Source organism: Cetorhinus maximus, chromosome 21 (genome assembly GCF_964194155.1).
Source record: "Cetorhinus maximus chromosome 21, sCetMax3.hap1.1, whole genome shotgun sequence".
Lineage (NCBI taxonomy): Eukaryota > Metazoa > Chordata > Chondrichthyes > Lamniformes > Cetorhinidae > Cetorhinus > Cetorhinus maximus.
The window spans coordinates 12,749,402-12,772,609 of NC_135899.1; the positions used below are offsets into that span (position 1 = coordinate 12,749,402).

The window sequence follows — 23,208 nt, forward strand, 5'->3', positions numbered from 1 at the left end:
CCCAATCTCCCAGGTGCCGCCTCAGGTCTTCCCTTGGTCCCTCCTCCAGTCTCCCCGGCACCTCCACGCTCCCCCACAATGGCCCCTACCCTGCAAGCCCCGCCCCCACACACAAGGCCCCACCCCGTCTCAACAGGCCACGCCCCCACTCCAGGCCCCGCCCTAGGCCTCGACCCCACTCTTACCAGGCCCCATTCTCCTCAGGCCCCGCCCCATTCCCCATTGGCCCCGCCCCCAGTCGCTACAGGCCTCGCCCCCTAGTCTCATTGCACCATGCCCATCTCCCTAGGCCTCGCTGCAACTCTCCCCAGGCCCCGCCCGTCTCCCAGGCCCTGCTCTTCCCCCAGGCCCCGTCTCCCAAGGCTCCATCACTGTGTCGTAGACCCCGCCCCCAGTCTCCTCAGGCCCCGCCCCAGTCTCTCCAGGCCCCATCCCTAATCTAGCAGGCCCCGCCCCAGTCTCTCCCGAGCCCACCTCTACACTCCCCAGGGACACCCTACTCTCCATAAACCACCCCCCCACCCCGCCCCTGTCTCCCCAGGCCCCGCCCCTGTCTCCCAAGGCCACATCACCGTCTCCCCAGGCTCCACCCGCCTCCCAGGCCCAGCCCCTCTCACTAGGCCCAGCCCCTCTCACTAGGCCCCGCCCCCAGTCGACTAGGCCCCTCCCCATACCCCCAGGCCCCGCCTCAGGTTTTACCCAGGCTCGACCTCCAATCTCTTCCTCCAGTCTCCCCGACACGTGCACTCTCCCCACGGCCCGTCCCCAGACCCCGCCCCTAGTCCAGACCCGGTCTCCAGTCCCCGCCCCCACTCTCTCCAGTCCCCGCCCCCACTCTCCCCAGTCCCCGCCCCCACTCTCCCCAGTCCCCGCCCCCACTCTCCCCAGTCCCCGCCCCTACTCTCCTAATATATCGACCCCAGGCCCCGCCCCCAGTCTACCAGATCCCTCCCCCAATTCCCTAGGCCCCGCCTCAGGTCTTCCCCATGTCCCTCCTCCTCCAGTCTCCCCGCACCCCCACACTCCCCAGACCCCCACACTCCCCAGACCCCCACACTCCCCAGACCCCGCCCCCACACTCCCCAGGCCCCGCCCCCACACTCCCCAGGCCCCTCCTCCAATTCCCTAGGCCCCGCCTCAGGTCTTCCCCATGTCCCTCCTCCAGTCTCCCCGCACCCCCACACTCCCCAGACCCCGCCCCCACACTCCCCAGACCACGCCCCCACACTCCCAGACCCCGCCCCCACACTCCCCAGGCCCCGCCCCCACACTCACCAAGCCCCGCCCCCACACTCCCCAGGCCCCGCCCCCACACTCCCCAGGCCCCGCCCCAGTCTACCAGATCCCTCCTCCAAAACCCTAGGCCCCGCACCCACACGCCCCAGGCCCCGCCTACAGTCTACCAGATCCCACCTCCAATACCCTAGGCCCCGCCCCCACACGCCCCAGGCCCCGCCCCCAGTCTGCCAGATCCCTCCTCCAATACCCTAGGTCTTCCCCAAGTCCCTCCTCCAGTTTCCCCGCACCCGCACTCTCCCCAGGACCCGCCCCCACTCACCCCAGGACACGCCCCCACACACCCCAGGCCACGCCCCCTCCCCGCCCCGCCCCCACTCTCCCCAGGCCCCGCCCTGACGCCGCACCGAGCCGGAGCCTCCTGCCAGCTCACGGTGAGTACCTAGCGCCGGGGCTTTGGGGACAGGACAGGCCGCGCCCTCCCTCCAACCCCCGCCCGCGTCTGGTCGCACCGAGGCCTCGGGAGGGGAGCGGAGCCGAGCCGAGCCGAGCCAGACTGGGCTTCAGCTTCTGGTATCAACCGTGCCGGGGGCTGGAGCTCCGTGTCCGGGGCAGCGGGACAGGGACAAAGTGACCAAAGATGGAGCCACAGAGGCAGGGCCTGGAGAACTGTGCGGCTCCTTCAACCACCTCCTTTAGACCCTCTGTATAAATTACCCCAACCCGGCAGGGGGTGGGGGAGTGCTTCTGTGTAAATATGTCCTGTGTGTGTATGTACATCGTGTGTGTGTGTGTATATATACAGCTGTGTGTGTAGATCTATGTGTACTCTTCATCTGTGTGTACTGTATGTGTATATTAGAGAGTGTGTATTTGTGTAAGAGTGACTGTTAGTATGTGTAAGAGCATGTGTGTTTGAATATGTGTGTGTTTGAATATGTTTGTATTTGCACATATGTGTGGAGTACCTGTGTGCATATATACATATATCTGCATATGTGTTGTATGTGTGTGGGAGTGTTATAGGTGTGTGTGTGTGTGCAGGACACACATATGTATGTGTATGAGCGTATGTGAAAATTTGTGGGCGTGTGTGTTCGTGGAGGGGTTGAATGGGTGTACACAAGAATTAGCAGCGGGAGTAGACCTGCTCTGCTATTCAACTACACTTTCCCACCCATATCCCTTGATTCTCTGAGAGACCAAAAATCTGTCTATCCCAGCCTTAAATATATTCAACAACGGAGCATCCACAACCCTCTGGGGTAGAGAATTCCAAAGATTCATAACTCTTTGTGTTAAGTAATTTCTCCTCATCTCAGTGCTAAATTTGTGCATTTGTCTGTGTCCAGTTTGTGTGTGTGTGAGTATATGTGCACATATGCCTCTTTCTAAGTACATCTTCACCTGTGTGTGTACATGTATATATCTGCATGTCTAGACTGTTGTGTATGTAATATATATCTGAATGCATTTGTGTTTGTCTATAAATGCGTTTGTGCAAGTATTTGTGAGTCTGTGCATGCCTGCATATATAATTAGGTGATATTTATATACAGAGTCCACATTTATCTGTATATATCAGTGTGTGTATGTGTGTGTAATCTTTGTATTGGTGTATGTATTTGTCTATTTTTACTTCTAAGTCTTTGTATATCTTTTTGTGTTTGCCTTTTTGTGTTCATATTTCTGTGTGTATTTGGTGTCTCTTCTAGTTCTGATATTGTTGTGATAGATAAAACCTAGTACACAGCTACATGGACATATGTTGAACGTTTTGTGACTGGCACACTATGAAGTTCATCAACCGTTCTGCCACGCCCACGTGCCCAGGTCTCCAGGACATGACACACTATGACCAGAGTTGCTAAAAAGCAGCTTTACTCCAATTTAATTTGTACCTTAATGGATACTTAGGAATGAGACACAGGCTGGAATCTAATCAAAGGGTTCAGATGGTTTATGTATAGAATAATGGATACCCAAAAGTGAGTTACAGGCTGGAATCCAACAAAGGGTTCACATAGGAGCAGGAGTAGGCTATTCGGCTGTCCGAGCCTGTGTCACCATTTAAGATCATGGCTGAACTGGTTGTGGTCTCAACTTCACTTTCCCGCCCAGCTGCCCACAACCCTTGACTTCCTTGTCTATGAAACATCTGTCTAACTCAGCCTTGAATAAATTCAATGACCCAGCCTCCACTGCTTTCTGGGGGAGAGAATTCCACAGACTAATGACTTCTGAGAGAAGAAAGTTCTCTGCAACTCAGTCTTAAAAGGGAGGCCTCTTATTTTTAAACTCTGTACCCTAGTTCTGGTCTCCTCCACAAGAGGAAACATCTTCCTGGTATCCACTCTGTCAAGTCCCCTCAGGATCTTATATTTACCAGGATTTAGATGGTTTATATATAGAATAATGGATATCTGGGAGTGAGTTACAAACTGGAATCTAATCGAGGGGTTCAGATGTTTATGTATAGAATAATGGATACCTGGGAATGAGTTACAGACTGGAATCTAATCAATGGGTTCAGATGATTTACATATAGAATAATGCATACCTGGGAGTGAGCTGCAGGCTGGAATCTAATTGAGGGCTTCAGGTGGTTTATATATAGAATAATGGATACCCAGGAGTGAGTTGCAGACTGGAATCTCATTGAAAGGTTCAGATGTTTGCACACGAGCAGGGGAGAGACCTCATCCCGAGTGAGACACAGCCAGTGTGAGTGTGGGTATTGGCAATTTGGTGCACAGTGGGAATTGAACTGGTAAGACTTTCTCTTTAATTTTTTGTAAGTTCAGTAGTCTAGTTAAAAGGTTGGTAAGGTAGCTGACTCAGCTGACTGTGTGACAGTTAACTGTCAATCACCTGAAGCATGATTAGGTCCTTATTAGGTGTTGATTACTAATTGAAACTTAACTAGTGTGAGTCATCTCAGCTCACCTCAGCTCTATTTAAGAAAGGGACTATTAGAAGCACATAATCACTGAGTTTGCAGGGGAGAGACCTCATCTTGAGTGAGACACAGCCAGAGTGAGTGTGGGGCATTGGCAATTTGGCGCAAAGCAGGAATTAGGTGCATAGGGGACGAGGTGCTCTTTGCATTTTTTCCTTGCTATCCAACTTCTTAAATCTTCAGAGCGTGCTGCAGCAGGAGAGGCTACAAGGGAAAGGAATCACTGCTAAGTAGTGGGTAAGGTATTTACTACTTTAATTGCTTATAGTTTAAGGTCTTTTTGTGGTTTACAGTTTGTATATTCTACAGTAACGAGGATCAGGAAAGAAGGGCCCTAGAGTAATTGACTTAAAAGGTTTAATTTAAAGGGATAAGTCATGGCAGGAGCGCTCAAAGCCGTGGTGTGCTCCTCGTGCTCCATGTGGGAAGCTGGGGATATTTCCAGTGCCCGGGGCCAGCATGTGTGCAGGAAGTGTGTCCAGCTGCAGCTCCTGGAAGCTCGGGTTTCAGAGCTGGAACAGCGGCTGAGGACGCTGTGGAGCATCCGCAAGTCTGAGAGCATCGTGGATAGCATGTTTAGAGAGGTGGTCACACCGCAGCTGAAGGGACTTGAGGAAGGAAGGGAATGGGTGACCACCAGTCAGTCCAAGAGAAACAGGCAGGTAGTTCAGGAGTTCCCTGGGGTCCCGCTCGCAAATCGGCATTCGTTTTGGAGGCTGATGAGGGCGCTGGTTCCTCCAGGGAGTGTGGACAGAGCCAAGCTTCTGGCACCACAAGCAGCCTGTCTGTACAGGAGGGGTGGAAGGGAGGAAGAGCAATAGTAATAGGGGATTCTACAGTAAGGGGAACAGATAGGTGCTACTGTGGCCATCAACATGACTCCAGTATGCTGTCTCCCTGGTGCCGGGGTCCGGGATGTCACTGAGGCTGCAGGGCATCCTGAAGGGGGAGGGTGATAAGGCAGAGGTCATGGTACCTGTTGGTACTAATGACATAGGTAGAAAGAGGGAAGAGGTCTTGCATCAAGAATTCAGGGAGTTAGGCAGTAGACTAAAAAGCCAGACCTCTTGGGTTATAATCTCTGGATTAATCCCAGTGCCACGTGCTAGCGAGCTCAGAAATAGGAGAATAGCGCAGATGAATACATGGCTTAAGTGTTGGTGTAGGAGGGAGGGTTTTAGATTTCTGGATCACTGGGACCATTTCTGGGGAAGCTGGGACCTGTACAAGCAGGACGGTCTACATCTGAACCAGAGCGGGACTAACATCCTTGCGGGCGGGTTTGCTAGTGCTGTTGGGAGGAGTTTAAACTAATTCGGCAGAGGGAGGGGACACAATGTTAGCAGAATAGGGACACATCATAATACAGTAAAACAATCAAGTCAGAGGGAGTACAGCTGCAATAAGCTTCAAGGGAGTAAGGCAAGGCTGGATGGCCTCTACTTTAATGCCAGGAGTATTAAAGGTAAAACGGATGAGTTAAGGGTGAGGATCGACACGTGGAATTGTAATATAGTAGCCGTCACGGAGATGTGGTTGAGGGAAGGGCAGGATTGGCAGCTCAACATTTCAGGATGTAGAATCTTCAGACGAGACAGGGGAGGGGGTAAAAGAGGAGGAGGCATTGCATTATTAGTTAAGGAGTCAGTTACTTCAGTAAGGAGAGATGATATCTTGAGGGGGCATCGAATGAAGCTTTGTGGGTAGAGCTTAGGAATGAAAAAAGGGCAACCACATTATTCGGTGTTAATTATAGACCCCCAGATAGCCAGCGGGAAATTGAGGAGCAAATATGTGCACAATTTGTGGAGGTGTGTAAAAACAATAACAATAGGGTAATTATATTAGGTGATTTCAACTTTCCCCACATTAATTGGGATAGACATAGTGTTAAGGGCTTGGATGAGTGGATTTCTTGAAATGTGTACAGGAGAACTTTTTAGGTCAATATGTAGAGGGTCCAACAAGGGACGGCGCAATGCTGGACCTAATTCTGGGGAATGAAGCCGGACAGGTGGCTGAGGTGGTGGTGGAGGAGCATTTTAGTGATAGCAACCACAACATGGTACAGTTTAAGCTTGTTATGGACAAAGAAATAGACAAGTTGCAAAAAAATGTTTTGGATTGGGGGAGAGTGGATTTTAGTAAAATAAGGCAGGATCTGGCCAAGATAGACTGCGAACAGCTACTTGTGGGGAAAACTTCAGGGGAGCAGTGGGGGGAGGGGGGGGGGGGTTCAAAAAGGAAATGGGGAGGATACAGGCTCAACATGCTCCCTCTAGGGTGATAGGAAGGAGTAACAAGCCCAGAGAACCATGGATGACCAGAGATATTCAGGATACGATGAGAAGGAAAAGAGAGGCTTTTAGCAGGTACAAGGGGAGCAAATCAGCAGAGGCATTAGTGGAGTACAGAAAGTGTACGGTGGAGCTTAAGAAAACAATTAGGAGAGCAAAGAGGGGCTATGAGGAAGCTCTGGCTGATAAAAGTAGGGAAAATCCCAAGATATTCTATATATCAATGGGAAGAGGATAACCAGGGAAAGAGTAGGGCCCATTAGGGACCAAGGGGGCAATATATAGGTGGAGCCAGAGGCCTTCGGTAGAGTGTTGAACGAATACTTCACATCCATCTTCACCCAAGAGAATGAGGATGAAGGTATGGAACTCGGGGACAGAGACTGTGAGGTTCCTGAACAAATTGATAGAGGGAGTGACACGGTATTGGAGGTGTTGGCAGGTTTAAAAGTGGACAAATCTCCAGGTCCGGATGATTTGTGTCCCAGACTGCTAAGGGAGGCAAGGGAGAAGATCGCAGGGGCTCTGACCCAAATGTTTAATTCCTCTCTGGCCACGGGGGAGGTGCCAGAGGACTGGAGAACAGCTAATGTGATTCTGCTATTTAAGAAGGGTTGTCGAGATAAGCCAGGGAACTACAGACCAGTGAGTCTCACGTCAGTGGTCGGGAAACTATTGGAGAAAGTTCTGAAGGAGAGAATCTATCTCCACTTGGAGAGGCAAGGTTTGATCAGGGATAGTCAGCATGGCTTTGTCAGAGGGAGGTCATGCCTAACAAATTTGATTGAATTTTTTGAGGAGGTGACAGGTGTGTAGATGAGGGTAGTGCAGTTGATGTAGTTTATATGGATTTCAGCAAAGCCTTTGACAAGGTCCCACATGGGAGACTTATAAAGAAGGCAAATGCACATGGGATACAGGGTAATTTGGTAAAATGGATTCAAAATTAGTTTTAGGAGACAGAGGGAAATGACAGAAGGTTGCTTTCGTGACTGGAAGCCAGTGTCCAGTGGCATACCACAGGGATCTGTGCTGGGTCCCCTATTATTCGTCATTTATATAAACGACATAGATGACTATGTGGGGGGTAGGATTAGTAAGTTTGCGGATGACACAAAGATTGGCCGGGTGGTTAACAGTGAAGTTGAGTGTCTTGGGCTACAGGAAGATAAAGACAGGATGGCCAAATGGGCAGATAAGTGGCAAATGGAATTTAACCCTGAAAAGTGTGAGGTGATACACTTTGGAAGGAGTAATTTGACAAGGAAGTATTCAATAAACAGCATGACACTAGAAAGTTCTGAGGAACAAAGGGACCTTGGCGTGTGTGTCCATAGATCTCTGAAGGTGGAGGGGCATGTTAGTGGGGTGGTGAGAAAGGCATATGGGACACTTGCCTTTATCAGTCGAGGCATAAATTACAAAAGTAGGGAGGTCATGTTGGAGTTGTATAGAACCTTGGTGAGGCCACAGCTGGAGTACTGTGTGCAGTTCTGGTCGCCACATTATAGGAAGCCTGTGATTGCACTGGAGGGGGTGCAGAGGATGTTGCCTGGGATGAAACATTTAAGTTATGAAGAGAGGTTGGATAGACTTGGGTTGTTTTCGTTGGAGCAGAGAAGACTGAGGGACGACCTGATCGAGGTGTACAAGATTATGAGGGGCATGGACAGCGTGGAGCAGCTGTTCCCTTTAGTTGAAGGGTTAGACACAAGTTCAAGGTGACGAGCAGGAGGTTTACGGGGGGATGTGAGGAAAAACTTTTTTACCCAGAGGGTGTTGACGGTCTGGAATGCGCTGCCTGGGAAGGTGGTGGAGGCGCCACATCCTTTAAAAAGTACCTGGGTGAGCACTTGGCACATCATAACATTCAAGGCTATGGGCCAAGTGCTGGTAAATGAGATTTGGTCAGTCAGGTGTTTCTCACGTGTCGGTGCAGACTTGATGGGCCGAAGGGCCTCTTCTGCACTCTGTGATTCTGAGATGATTTACATATAGTATAATGGATACCTGGGAGTGAGTTACAGGCTAGAATGTAATCGAGGGGTTCAGATGGTTTATATATAGTATAATGGATACCTGGGAGTGAGTTACAGACTGGAATCTATTCGAGGGGTTCAGATGGTTTATATATAGTATAATGGATACCTGGGGGTAGTGAGTTACAGACTGGAATCTAATCGAGGGTTTGAGATGATTTATATATAGTATAATGGATACCTGGGGGTAGTGAGTTACAGACTGGAATCTAATCGAGGGGTTCAGATGGTTTATATATAGTATAACGGATACCTGGGGGTAGTGAGTTACAGACGAATCTAATCGAGGGGTTCATATGGTTTATATATAGAATAATGGATACCTGGGCATGAGTTACAGACTGGAATCTAATCGAGGGGTTCAGATGGTTTCTCTATGGAATAATTGAGTTCAGTGGCCATTAGCTGTAATACCTGACTAGATGACAGCATTGAACACACCTGTTAATCCTGCTATCTTCTAGTTGGATGTGTGTTCCTTTCAGCAATGATTCCTATTGTTAGTCTGCTTAACGTCTGGATTTATGTCAACAGTGGCTTTTTGCAGACATAGACTGTCAGGTTAATTAGCTCTGTTCTCTTTGTGATCCTGGTAGTCCCCTGCTCTTGTCGGTGAAAAGCTGAGCATGGCTAATTGGGGGTGGTGATGAGTGGCCTCTTGTTGGTAGTGTTTCAGGAATGTCTGACTGGCCTTTCACAGCAGCATGAGTCCTGGCCCATATTTACCCCACAAACAACATTACTGTGAATGGATTTTCTGATCATTATCTCATTGCTGCTCCGTAGAACCTTGCCGAACACAAAATGGCTGCCACGTTTCCTACACAACAATGACTCCACTTCCAAAAGTACTGCATTGGCTGTAAAGCGGCTTGGGATGTCCCGAGGCCGTGAAAGGCTCCAGACAAATGCAAGTTCTTTTATTCTTCTTTAGAGTTTATTGTAGCAGGATGAAGCTATGTCCCAATTTGAAGAATCCCTTAAAATATTGCCTGTTCGGCTTTCCAGATCAGCCAAGACTTGAAACTGTACCCAATCTGAAAAAGCCTCATGTTCTGGGCTCCCATTGCTAATGGCCGACATTTAAACTCAAATAGTTTTGAGCGGAAATGATAGTCTCATATATAATCTGATATTATATAATATCTTTGTGCTCAGGATTACTGACCCAGTAACTCAAGCATTAACCACCATACCCTATATTGTCCCATCACTTGATGTGATAACTGGCATCGAACTGCATGTAGGTAAGGCTGCATTGGTGATGTTAGCAGATGAATGTTTGTGAGGTGCTGCTCTTTGCTATTCAAGCAGAGATATCAATCCACTGATTTGAAATGGACTAACACTTCAAGCTATAAGGCAGCCAGGAATTTCATACAAACACATGACATATTTGTCCACTAACGTCACTAAAGCGAGTTCAAGTCATTGCTAAACAATTAGAATCTCAGTTTTCTTGAGTGAAGGAACGTCCATTTATTGAATGGGTATAGGTTGATCCTGGGTATGGAGGGATTTTCTAATGAGGAGAGGTTGAGTAGGTTGGGCCTGTACTCTTTGGAGTTTAGAAGAATGAGAGGCGACCTTGTTGAAACATATAAGTATCTGGAGGGCTTGACAGGGTAGATGGTGAGAGGTTGTTTCCCCTTGTGGGAGAGTCTAGGACCAGAGGGCATAACCTCAGAGCAAGGGGGTGCCCATTTAAAAGAAAGATGAGGAGGAACAACTTCTCTTAGAGAGTAGTCAATCTGAGGAATTCTTTACCGCAGAGGACTGTAGGGGCTGGGTCGTTAGGTATATTCAAGGCTGAGATAGACATTTTTAATCAGTAAGGGAATCAAGGGTTATGGGGAAAAAGCAGGAAAGTGGAGTTGAGGATTATCAGATCAGCCATGATCTCATTGAATGGCGGAGCAGACTCGATGGGCCGAATGGCCTACTTTTGGCTCCTATGTCTTTTGGCCTTATGGTGATTTATGAGCACAGGCTGCAAAGGCCAGGCTTGTATGCCCTTGAGTTTAGCCGACGAAAGGGTGATCGAATGGAGCTATTTAAAGGTGAAAGGATTTGACAGGGTAGATACTTCAGTGGGCAGCTATCCCTCTGAAATGTGCAGGGGTGTGGCTGCGCAGCCATCGAGATTGTGCCAGGCAGGGAACAAACAGGTCGCACACAAGCGGCGGCCCCTTTCAGATGCGCGCATGCATGGCTGCACCGCAATCTTAAAGGTAACGTGCAGTGCGGCAAACAGGTCACACACAGGCAAGGTGAATAGGAGGGAACGTGGCTGGTAAGGGGAGCCCAGAACAAAGCGAGCATTGACCTTAAAGTTAGAAACTAGGCCATGCAACAGTGATAAAAGCAAAATACTGCGGATGCTGGAAATCTGAAACAAAAACAGAAATAGCTGGAAAAGCTCAGCAGGTCTGACAGCATCTGTGGAGAGGAATACAGTTAACGTTCCAAGTCCGTATGAGTCTTAATCGGAACGGTGATGTCAGGAAGCACTTCTTCACACAAAGGGTGATGGAATCTGGAACTCTTTTAACCCCATAAGAATTGGTGGGGGGGGCATGGGGGTGAGGGGAGGGGTGGTAAAGGGTTGGGTGGGCATGGCGGAAAGGGTCAATTGGAGCTTTTGAGATGGAAATTAATAGGTTTTTGTTGGGTAGAGTTATCAACGGGCGTGGAGCAAAGAGGGGAAAATGGAGTTGAGGTACGGATCTGCCGCGATCTAGTGGGGGATAGGGTTGAGGGGCTGAATGACCACCTATGAGCTGGGGAGGGGGAAATGAGGGATGTTAATTTATCCCAGTCTGCCCATTGGGAAGCTGATAGGATCAGGTGGGATGTTAGTTTTATACCCCCATCTAATTATACCCTCTGTTGATGTCAGTATTGGGGGTTCCACCTGATGCTATGAGTTAAAATTGACAACCCCACCCCAACCATATGTTTCTTCTGATGCCATTCATTATCTTTCTTTCCTGTCTTCTTCCACCCACCCTGCCCCTCCCCTTCCAATACCCCTCTCCCCTATCCCTTGTCAACCAGGAGTGAAGTAACCATGGACACAGGGAGCAACGTACTGTATGTGGACTTTCCCAACTTCAGCAGCCGCCTCCTGGAGAACCTGAACCAGCAGCGGATGGAAGGCAAGTTCTGCGACATCTCCATCCACGTGCAGGGCAAAGTGTTCAAGGCCCACCGGGCTGTGCTGGCAGCATCCTCGCCCTACTTCCACGACCAGGTGCTCTTCCGCAACACCAGCCGCCTGGTGTTGCCCGGCGTGATGGACTCCCGGGCCTTCGAGAGCATCCTGGCCTCCTGCTATGCCGGCCGGCTGGCTGTGTTGCCGGCGGACATTGTCAGCTACCTGACGGTGGGCAGCTTCCTCCAGATGTGGCACGTCGTGGACAAGTGCACCGAGCTGCTGAGGGAAAACCAGCCGCTCCCCACCCCGGCACCCAGCGGCCAGAGGGCCTGCCGCACCACCGACAACCAGTCGCCCAGCAGCAGCAACTACTTTAGCCCCCGGGAGGTGGGCGAGGCCAGGCCAGAGAGCGAGGAGGCGATGCCGGTGAAGACGGATGCCCAAGAAGAGGAGGAGGAGGAGGAGGCGGAGGAGGAAGAGGAGGAGGAGGAAGCAGCGGGCAAAGGCAAGGAGGTGGAGCACAAGGTCACCAGCAACCAGGGGGAGCTGGCCGGCGGGGAGGTTGCTGAAGGGGGCCTCCCGGACAGCTTGTACCACCGGCCATCCTATGTCCAGCCCAGCATCGTGCCGCACAAACGCTGGGTGTACGTCAAGAAGGAGAAGCCAGAGGAGGACCTGGTGCTGACGTGCGAGGAGGATGAGCAGCACTTTGTGAAGACGGTGGACTGCCGACGCGGTGAGCCGCAGACGCTCAGCATCAGCGACGTGTGCACCCTCGCCGGGCCGGAGCTGCTGGGCCCTGAGGAGCAGGCATTCGAAGACCAGATTGACTACTGCGGCTCCTCTGAGGACTTTACCTATGAGCCCCTGGACGAGAGCCTGCGAGGCTACCCGTGCCAGACCCCAGGCAGCCAGTTGGCAGTCTACCGGCCCCAGGGCGACACGCACCACGGGGCGGTGCAGGCCACGGCGGGCAGCCCTGGCGCCGGCACCAAGATGTTCGCTTGCCACTGCGGGAAGAGTTTCACCCACAAGAGCCAGCGGGACAGGCACATCAACATGCACCTCAACCTGCGGCCCTTTGGCTGCACCATCTGCAATAAGAAGTTTAAGATGAAGCACCACCTGGTGGAACACATGAAGATCCACACCGGCCTTAAACCCTTCGAGTGCCACGTCTGCAGCAAGAAGTTCATGTGGCGCGATAGCTTCCTGCGGCACAAGACGGCCTGCGAAAAATTGCAGCGGGCAACCACTGCCAATCCTGGCATCAACTGAGGAGAGGAGAGAGAGAGAGAGGGAGGTGGGGAGACAGACTGGCCGAGCAGTCCCTTCGCTGTCACCATCCTTTTCTTCCTCCTTAAGGGTGTTACTGTACATTATTCTGTATAAGCTAACCTCATGTACGTGTTTGTCCGTCGCGCGTCGAGAGAGAGAGAGAGAGTCGGGATTGGTCGATCCAGCCACGGGATCGATCGGCGGGCTCGTCTGTCCTGTGTGCTCCTCCGACCAAACCAGCACTGACGACCATGGCCAGGCACCGGAAGCCCCCGTTTGGTTGGGCTGGCCGGCGACTGAGAATGAGCCAGCGTTGGGACTCCCACGCCTGTTTGCAGGCTTGCTGTGACTTCCACGTTGTGAGCAAGCACAGGGTGACGTACTCCTGCTCATCTTGGGTGCCCTCTACACGCCCCTCCAGACCCCCCAACCTTTCTTTGAGACCAAGCCCCCTTGTCGAGTTTCATCCAGTCACCGTCGCAGCCTGTGACAACTGACGTGCACGTTCTGTATTCAGAGTGAGGGACGCCAACACTGCGGAACAGAGCAGATTTTGTTTTGCTGTTTTTCATTAACGGGTTCCCGCTTTCAACTAACAAGCAAAGCCTTCAGGTCAGCAATAGCACTTAGATGCAGTGTACAACTCCCTCTGCACAGCCTCCCCCCACCGCCCTCACCTCAACCCCTTGCTGCTAGCACCATTCCATGACACTTTTCCCTTGTGTTCCCGTGATGCCTCTCGGTCGACCTGCCACACGCCTGCTTCCTGTCATGGACCCACTGCCATGCAGTTTGTAAAAACGGTGGGACCCCCGACCCCCCACCACCCCCCCCCGCCCTCCGACTCTTCCTAATTGCTACCCAGCATCTTGGAGTCTGAAACTGAGTGGACATTGGTCGTTCAGGAATGCGGGCTGGTGGTGGTGGTGGTGGTGGTGTGGGTTGGGGTGGGGTAATGGACGATGTCAGTCGGGCCTGATGAGGCAGCCGCTGGGCCCCTGAAATCAGCCAGATCAAACCTGAAAATGGTAGATTCGGCTCAACATGGAGAAGTGGACAGGGAACACTGGGAGACCAGTCGGGTGACAAGTACTGTTTAAGCTGTGTTGAAATAGTCACTGGGAAGTTGAGCAAGACTGAGGGTAGCGGTGGAGTAGAATGCATGCTGATACGTCAGAGAAGGAAGGTGTACAATGCTCTGGCCAGATCCTGTGTCAAGTGCTGCGTTGAGTTTTGGTAATGGGACATGAGGACAGCACTGAAGCCTTGGAGCTAGTGCAGAGAAGAGCAGACGGGGTGATTGGTCAGCTAATGTGAAGGAGGCCAACAGTTATATGGAAAGGTAGGAGGCATTTGGACTGTTTGAGATTCTGAGAAACCAACCATCTTAAGAGCTAGGTTAAGCAGTCAGTGCAATGTTTCAGGATGCTCAACCATTGGCGGCTGTGCCTTCAGTTGCCGAGGCCCTGGGCCCTGAGATTCACTCCCTAACCGCCTCTACCTCTCTCTCCTCCAAGATGCTCCTTAAAATCTACCTCATTGACCAAGCTTTTTGCACAGCTCTACCTAATATCTCCTTATGTGGCTTGGTGTCAAATTTTGTTTGATTACGCTCCCCTTCTTGGGAGGCTTTGCTATGTTAAAGGTGCTATATAAATGCAAGTTGTTGTAATTTGTGGCGCAAGTTCAAACAGGGGGGTGTTAAATTTAGAGAGCCATCTCTGGAAGTTCACAAAGTGATCGTCCAGGACGGCCTTCAGCCTGACGTTTATGGCAGCTCAGCTAGGAAAGGAAGGAGGGAATCGGAGAGGTTCCCCACTCCTGGTTGCTTTCGAGTGACTTTGACCAAAAGGAGAGATCAGTGTTGGATTTGGCCACTGGCCCCATTTTCCTGCCGAAGTCGCTGTGGGAGATCGGGATCAGAAAGCTGAGGAAATCACGATGGCTACAGGAGGAGGGGGAAAGGGAAAATTAAATTGTGGTTGGGGGACGTAATAGGTTGATGAGGTAAAAGAGAGAGAGGTTTACGAGGTGAGGAACACAATGGGCTGTTGAGGTAACTAGACCCAAGAGAGATTCACCGGACAGGGGAGATGGTGGTCTCCTCGAATGAGGTGGGGCTTGTTTGGGCACAGTGGTCTTTACTTCCTAAAAATCCATCTATCTTCCGAATAGAAATATTAACAGGAGCTGGTCTGAGTGCAGAGTGGAGTCTCATCCCTGTGTCTCCCTGCTACACAGCCAATGCCTGCCATCATCAGTAGCCATAAGGCTGCTTTCACTACACTTTAGAGCTATTGGCCCAACCCAGTAGTGGCACTTAAATGGGGATTGATTTTTTTTAACAATGTGAAATCCAGGTAACGTTCCCGCACTCCCACCGTCCGCACTTATCATTCACAGTCGCCTATATGGGGCAAATATAACCAATTATTTCCTAACACTGCAGGCGCCAATTAAAACACATTAAGTGTGCAGGTCATTTTGTGAAGCTCAGTACCCTCTGACTAAAAGCTGGGCTGATTTTCAAGCAAAGGTGGCAATTGAGCCAGTTGTTCACACTGTTAACAAGCCCCCAGGAGGCTGTCAGAAAGTGGAGACTTCAATCAGAGGATTTTACTGCCCACTGTGTATGTTGGGTAAATGGCGTTGGCACGAAGGTGCTCACTATTTGCGCTGGTGTGGCTTCAAGTAGTGAGCGCATTCGCCACCTGTTTCAGGCTGTTCTCCTGTAACCGCTGAATTTCTCCGAAGGATTCGACAGCTCGTGCAGCATCCTGCATTGACAGACAGATTCTATTGCTGAGAGCACCAACACTTCCCTCTTGGAATGCAGTGTGGGGTGGGTGCATTTAATCCAACACTTTGTACCATGTGTCTAGTTTATTCGTGAGCCCTGAACCTCTTAGCAGTTCCTTCCACCACGGAGTCCAGAATCACTTTTACCCTTGAACCTCCACAACAGCTTGCATTTATATATCGCCTTTAACATAGTAAAACGTCGCAAGTTGCTTCAGAAGAGAGTTGTCCAAACAAAATATGACATCGGGCCACATAAGGAACTATATGGGTCAGGTGACCAGAAGCTTGTCAAAGAGGGAGGTTTTAAGGACAAAGAAGGAGAGGTTCAGGGAGGGCACTTAGAGCTTCAGGCCTCGGCAGCTTAAGGCATGGGCGCCAACGGTGGAGCAATTAAAATCGAGGGATGCACAAGAGGAGGCTAGATAAGCATATGAGGGAGAAGGGAATTGAGGCTTATGATAATGATGGAGTTAGATAAGGAATGGCATAAGATGGCTCGAGTGGAGCATAAATACCACATGGACTGGTTGGGCCGACCGGCCTGTTCCTGAGATGTTTATCCTCTAGTAATGCTGTGTAAGAGGCTAGAATTGGAGGAGCTCGGATCTCAAAGGCTTGTGGGACTGGAGGAGGTGACAGACAGAGAGGGGTGAGGTCATGAAGGGATTTGAAAGAAAAGATGAGAAATTTGAAATAGAGGCATTTCTGGACTGGGAGCTGACATAAGTTAGCGAACACTGGTTGATGGGTGAATTGGTGCTAGTTAAAAGTACAGACAGCAGAACTTTGGATGAGCTCAAGTGTATGGAGGGTGGAAGCTGGGAGACTGGCTAGGTGTGTGTTGGAATAGTCGAGTTAAGAGGCAACAATGGCATGGATGAGGGATTCAGCCATGTTAAGTGCTCTATAATCCACAGTCCCCCTTCTCAAAAACTATCGATCCAGCTCCTTTCTAAGTTGCTAAGTGACCCCAGATCAGGACATTTCGAGGGGAATTTTGGTCACCATGTCAAACATCCTGAGGCTGTGGCATGAATCAACGTTCTCTAATCTCGCACCTTGCTCCAGGGTTATAAATTTATACCTGGTTCCTCTAGTCAATGCTCCTAGTCCACAACAGGTATCTTCTTCACACATTTCCCTTCATCAATAGTTTTAAGATCTGTATCAGGGACGTGGGGACAGGGCAGGATCTACAGACCCTACCACATGCGGGGCAGGTGGAGCTTGGAGGGTTGGGTGGATGAGGTGATTGGAGGTTTCTCCGACGCCTCGACATCGCCTGTGCATGTTCCAGACGACGTCTCGCGATGTGTTCAGAACGTTCCCGAATGAACCTTCTCCATTTTTGGTCGGCCACAAGCCAGGGACTCCCATGAGTCGGTGGGGCTGTTTGGGGGGTGTAATTTTAACCTAACCCAGCCATCGGGGGAAATCCACAGGATTGGGTGGAACATTAGTATTACAACTCATCCCGCTTTAGGATTAGGATAAAATTGCACCAGAGTGTCTTCCCACTTTCTGCAGTGGAAATAGTCTGTTGATTCCTCTTGGCCAGTCTGCTCTGGCTCTCCTCGCTGACTAATGGAGCTGTGGCGGTACATAGTTATAATGTGGTATAAATATTAATTTATTTGGGAATTTTGCTGTTTTGGAATTCATATTGTAAAATGTACCATAGTATAATAGGCACTATAACTTTAAAAGAAAAAAAGACTTGGATTGATACAGCTCTTTTCATGGCCATAGGACATCTCAAAGCGGTTTACAGCCAGTGAAGAAGTACTTGAAGTCTTTTCAATGTTGTAATGTAAGAAACACAGCAGCCAGTGTGCATATAGCAAGCCTCCACATACAGTAATGTGATAACCAGATAATCTGTTCTCGTGATTTAGGTTGAGGGAACAATACTGACTAGTACATCGAGGAGAACTCACACGCTCTTCGAAATAGTGCCATAGGATCTTTTACATCCACATAAGCAGGCAGATGGAGTCTTGGTTTAACACCTCATCCAAAAGATGGCACTTCTGACGGTGCAGCAACCCCTCGGCACTGCACTGGAGCGTTAACCTAGATTTTTTGAGTTCAAGATCTGGCGTGGGGCTTGAACCTGGAACCTTGCGATTCTGAGGCGAGTGTGCGACCAACTCAGCTGTGGCTGACACATGATTTCAAGAAGACTATATCGCGAATAATGGGACTGGAATGATTTTGCTGCAGTTCCCCCTCTCCCATCACTAAAATTGGAAAGATCCATTGGGACTAATAGCTCTTTCAAAGAGCCAGCATAGACAAGATGGACTGAATGGCCTTCCTTCAGCATTGTGTGATTCTATGAATGAGCTCCTGATTTCGGTCATGTCACAATGGCACTTCCCCAGATAGGGAAAGAAGAATAAAACATTAGAATAGGGGAGGGGACCCCTTTCGCTTGCCCTGGGGGAACTATTGATAACCCTGACTGCACCCCTTCCCCCACAGATCTTGCTAGGGCAGAGAACCTGACCAGTGGAGACCTCTGGGGTGTTATACGTTTGCCAGTAGGTAAGAGGGAGGTGGGTTGTAAATGCCAACCCTCAGTGCAGTATTGTCAGACACCGAGAATTCACATTTCCAACACCTCTATCCACCCTTTCACTCTTGATGTCCAAGTGCTTTTTTTCTGTGGGGTACATCTTGTCGTGAAGTTAATCTTGTGGCCAACGAGTTGCTAACTCTCTGAGGTTATTTGCATTCTGTGGGTTTTCTGGTTTTTTTTGTTTTCTGTCATCATGCATATTTGTCAAATGACCTATAAGTATACCTGTTTGCCAGGTGCCAATCTTTGATGAATGCATATAAAATATAACTGGAACCTGTGAAGAAATTAAGTCTCTCTAAACAGCCAGTGTTCTCACATTGGAGTCAAAAATTCGTGGGCTTGAGTCCCCATTCAAGGGACTTGAGCGCCTAATGTAGACTGACATTCCAGTGCAGTAACGAGGGAGTGCTGCGTGGTTGGAGGTGCCGTCCTTCAGCTATTTGCAATCTATACTAATGACTTAGGTGAAGAGACAGAGAGTAACGTATCTAAGTTTGCTGATGATACCAAGCTAGGTGGAAAGTTAAGCTGTGAGGAGGACGCAGAGAAGCTGCAAAGGGATATGGACAGGTTAAGTCAGTGGGCAACAAGATGGCAGGTGGAATATAATGTGGAGAAAGCGTGAAGTTATGAACTTTGGTCATAAGAATAGAAAAGTAGAATATTTTTTAAAAGACGTGGAACTTGTAAATGTTGATTTGAGAGAGACTTGGGCATGCTCATACAAGAAAGCAGAAAGTTAGCGTGCAGGTACTGCAAAAATTTAGGAAGGCAAATGGCATGTTGGCCTTTATTGCAAGGGGATTGGAGTACAGGAATAAAGGAGTGTTGCTGCAATTGTACAGAGTTTTGCTGTGACCCCATCTGGAGCACTGTGTGCAATTTTGGTCTCTACATTTAAGAAAAGACATACTTGCATTGGAGGTAGTGCGGCAAAGGTTCACTAAATTGGGATGAGGGGGATGCCCTATGAAGAGAGGCTGAGTAAATTGGGCCTGTACTCTCTGTAGTTTAGAAGAATGTGAGGCTGTCTCATTAAAACATACAAGATTCTGAAGGGGCTTGATAGGTTAAATGCTGAGGGATTGTTTCTACTGGTCGGGGAATCTAAAACATGGGGACACAGTCTCTCGATCAGGGGCCGATCATTTATGACTGAGATGAGGAGAAATTACTTCCTTCGAAAGTGTTGTGACTCTTTGGAATTCTCTATTGTGGATGCTCCATTGTTGAATATGTTTGAGACTGAGATAGATAGATTTTTGGTGTCTTGGGGAAATAAAGGGATATGAAGAGTGGGCAGGGAAGTGGAGTTGAAGCCCAAGATCAGCATGATCATGCTCAGTGGTGGAGCTGGCTCGATGGACAATATTGTCTACTCCTGTTCCTGTTTCTTGTCATGTATTCTTTCAGATGAGACATTAAACTGAGGCCCAGTCTGCACTCTTGGGCGGGTGTAAAAGTTCCCAACGGCACCATTTCAACAAAGAGAAGGAACGTTCTCCTTGGTGTCCTTGGTTCAATATTTATTCCCCAACCAAAATCACTAAAAGCAGATGATCTGGTCATTATCAGATTTCTGGTTGTGGGAGCTTGCGTGAATTAGTGGCTGCACAGTTCCTACATTTCAAGAGTGACTACACTTCAAAAGTATCTCATTGGCTGTAAAACATTTCAGAATGCCCTGAGGTCATGAAACATACAGTATGCAAGCTTTTTTTTTCAGTTTCATAGTTCTGACTTTGCAAGTTGGAAAGGAACAATTTGAATGTCAAAATGCATGAATTTTCTCCACTTCCAATTATCCTAAATCTCTGATTTTACCTGCTCATATTTTGGTATGATCTTGAAATGGTCATCCTGCCAAGCCCCAATCTCCTCCTGTTTCACATTGGCCGATTTTACAGCCGCCTTATTGCCCCCCCTCCCCATCCCCAACAAAAGATTAGGGGTGGATGTTGGAGGGAGCCGATCTTCCTTTTGCTTCACCTGGTCATACTGGATCCACTCACCCAGGTGCAGGAAGGACAGGGCAGGTGAAGAGGAGGAGTACAGCTCGTGAATGGACGGGCCAACAGGTAGGTCTGTTGAAGGTGTGCACTCTTCCCTTTCCCATCTTCCCAGCCCTGAATTCACTGAGAGCAATTGATCCAGTATTCCAAGGTAATCTTCCCTAAATTCCAGCATTAGCCAGGATGCTTTTCATTCCTGCGTCCTGATTACCACTGGAAGACCAAATTACGGGGAATTTCATTTGCTCACCAGTTTCTGTTATCCAGAGGGGCGTACTGTACGAGGTCAGGGCATTTTTATATCGCACTTACTTCTGTGTTTACTTAGAATAAACCGTGCAAGACATCCAATATACAGAAACAAACCATCTGGCCCAACCCATCTGTGCCAGTGTTAATGCTCCATATGAGCCTCCTCCCACCTCTTCTCATCTCATCCATTTTGCATATCCTTTTATTCCTTTCTCTGTCATGTGTTTATATACCTTCCCTTTAAATGCATCTATGCTATCCACCACAACTTCCTGTGGTAACGAGTTGCACATTCCAACCACTCTGATCAAAATATTTCTCCTGCAGATGGGTTAATGTTTTTTGGGGCGTGGGGAGGGGGGGGTGGAGTGGTAAACCTGAGGAGCTGAATTTCATGATTCTGGCTTTTGGGCACATAGGTGCAGTGCTACAACGGAAAATCACACAACATCCCCCAGTGGAAACCCAAACCTCCCAATCCCAGTTGTCCACCGCACAAGACATCCAAGCATCCCACACAAGCATGTGCAACTAGAGGAAACACCAGCCCACTCTCTTAGTCAGAATACCCAGGCAGCAGTTCCTCATCCACCTAACATGAAGTGTCAACCTGCCTGTCCTTTTGTTTGGACACTGCTGGACCTGTAGCCAGGTCCGTCTGCCCTTTTTTTTGGTTTAGTCAAGCGCTGATAACCTTTAGGTCCAAACATCATAACAGAGGTTTTGCTAAATTCCCACCCTGCCCCTTCCCTACAGATTCACCCCCGATCTCCAAGCTCAACTTTGGTGGGTAGCCTGGCCAAATAAGCCAGAGGGTGGAAATGCCGCAGAGGGCTGTGGCGGCCATTTCTCCAGCAGTTCCTCCCTGGTGACTGGGGGAGAGCCCGGTGGAACTTTTCAGAGCAGAATGTTTGAGGATAAGGTTGGGTGACTTTGCAGTGTACAGGTACAGAGTTTCTCAGTGTTATATTGTAAAATATACCGAGGAGTGTTTTGCCTGCAATACCGGTGATATCCTATACAACGTATGGGAGCATTATACGCTATGAGTTATGTGGAATATATGTTATTCCCAGTGTAATACATTGTGGGGAATTATAATTGGATATGACCGGGGGTATACTTGCATCAGTTGTCTGTTATACGTCCATTATTCATCAATGACTGCATTGAGCTGAATATCAGGTGTCTGGTATAGTGGGTGGGAAAAGCGATTTTGTGTCTCCCCATCCACCATGTCGATTTGCAGTCCGGTGTGTTACATAGTATACCTCTTGCCATGCTTATCGAGAGTCAGATGATCGTGCTGGTTTTCAAGGACAAGAGTGTTAAGGCATGAAGTATTTTGTTGCTCAGACATATCTGAAGGAGACCTGGCTGACCCCTTTAACCAGCATCTGCTCTGCTATAAGTAGGTTTCACCCTGGGGTTGGAAGGACAGCAATGACTGCAGGTGAGGAGACTTAGTGGGTTGGCGGGTGCCTGTAAATTTCTGACTCTCTGTTGGGCAGAAATCCAGTAATGTAAATACAGTGACCGTGGGAGCTGTCCAACCCTAGCTCCGGAAAAAGTCCGATGGGAATTCCAGGGAAATGGTGACTATGATTGTTTACACTAATTCACTGGAATTCCATGTTTCTCTTGCTAATGTTAAAGCATAGAGATGGAGGGATCACTCAAAGAATTCCAATACATTCATTTTTGGAAGTGTGACACACACGGCCCAGCAGATCTCCCAAGTCACTTCTCATGGTTTGTTAGTCAGATAATTGACAATTTTATAACAATGGGGAGGTCATTGCATCATGTGATGGAGAAAGTGCACAGGAAGTAAATGTGACACAACAGGAAGTGCGTGCTATACATAAGACTTTTAAATATTATGGATATACAGGACTGTTTAACATATAGCATATGTGCTATAGAATTCGTTAAAGCCTAAGATGCCCACAACCTGTCCTTGATTTGCAAAATTCAATATTAACTTTCAAAAAGGAATTTTGATATGCACTTACAAAGAAACATTTGCAGGGCTATGGATAGTGGGACTAATTAGACACCTCCTTCTAATGGCCGGAATAAGCATGATGGTCTGAATGGCTTCTTTTGGCGCTGTATGATTGTTTGCACGTTGGCTGGGGCTAGGAATGCGTAAGCTCTGTGGACAAGTGGCAGTTAGTCACACTGGACCACTGAATAATGCTAGTAATTTGTTGGCTGGAAGTACACTCCCGAAGACTCCCTCTTTGAGCTATGGACTGTGAGTGGATTTTGAACCTGGTATCTCCTGGGTGAAAGCACAACTATTGGCTTGTGTTATTCTGATTTGAGATGCAATATAGCCAAGCCTCCTGACTTGACAAGTCCTCCACAGGCCATAGAAAAACACATTGGGCTACTCATCTCTGCCGAGCTACCTATCCTGTGGGAGTTACGAAGAGACTCATGGACAGCCCCTGACCTTTACTATGGGACTGCGAGGCCATTTACGATACACTAAGCAGGGATACTGCACGAGATTCATATGTCAAGTTTTACAGAATTTTACTTGGACTGTAGGATATTAATGAGCTTCACAGGGCACCCATCCAA

General features: G+C 49.0%; 1 protein-coding gene across 1 annotated transcript in view; it reads left to right on the forward strand.

The window, feature by feature from the left end:
- The first annotated feature begins 1,607 nt into the window (after window positions 1-1,607).
- Window positions 1,608-23,208, forward strand: part of LOC144695520 (uncharacterized) — a 51,510-nt gene continuing 29,909 nt past the window's right edge. Inside the window, exons 1-3 of the mRNA XM_078566396.1 lie at window positions 1,608-1,670; window positions 9,318-9,441; window positions 11,589-12,965. Of these exons, the coding sequence (XP_078422522.1) occupies window positions 9,440-9,441; window positions 11,589-12,965 (1,379 nt within the window). The 5' untranslated portion in view covers window positions 1,608-1,670; window positions 9,318-9,439. The remainder of the gene's footprint in view (window positions 1,671-9,317; window positions 9,442-11,588; window positions 12,966-23,208) is intronic.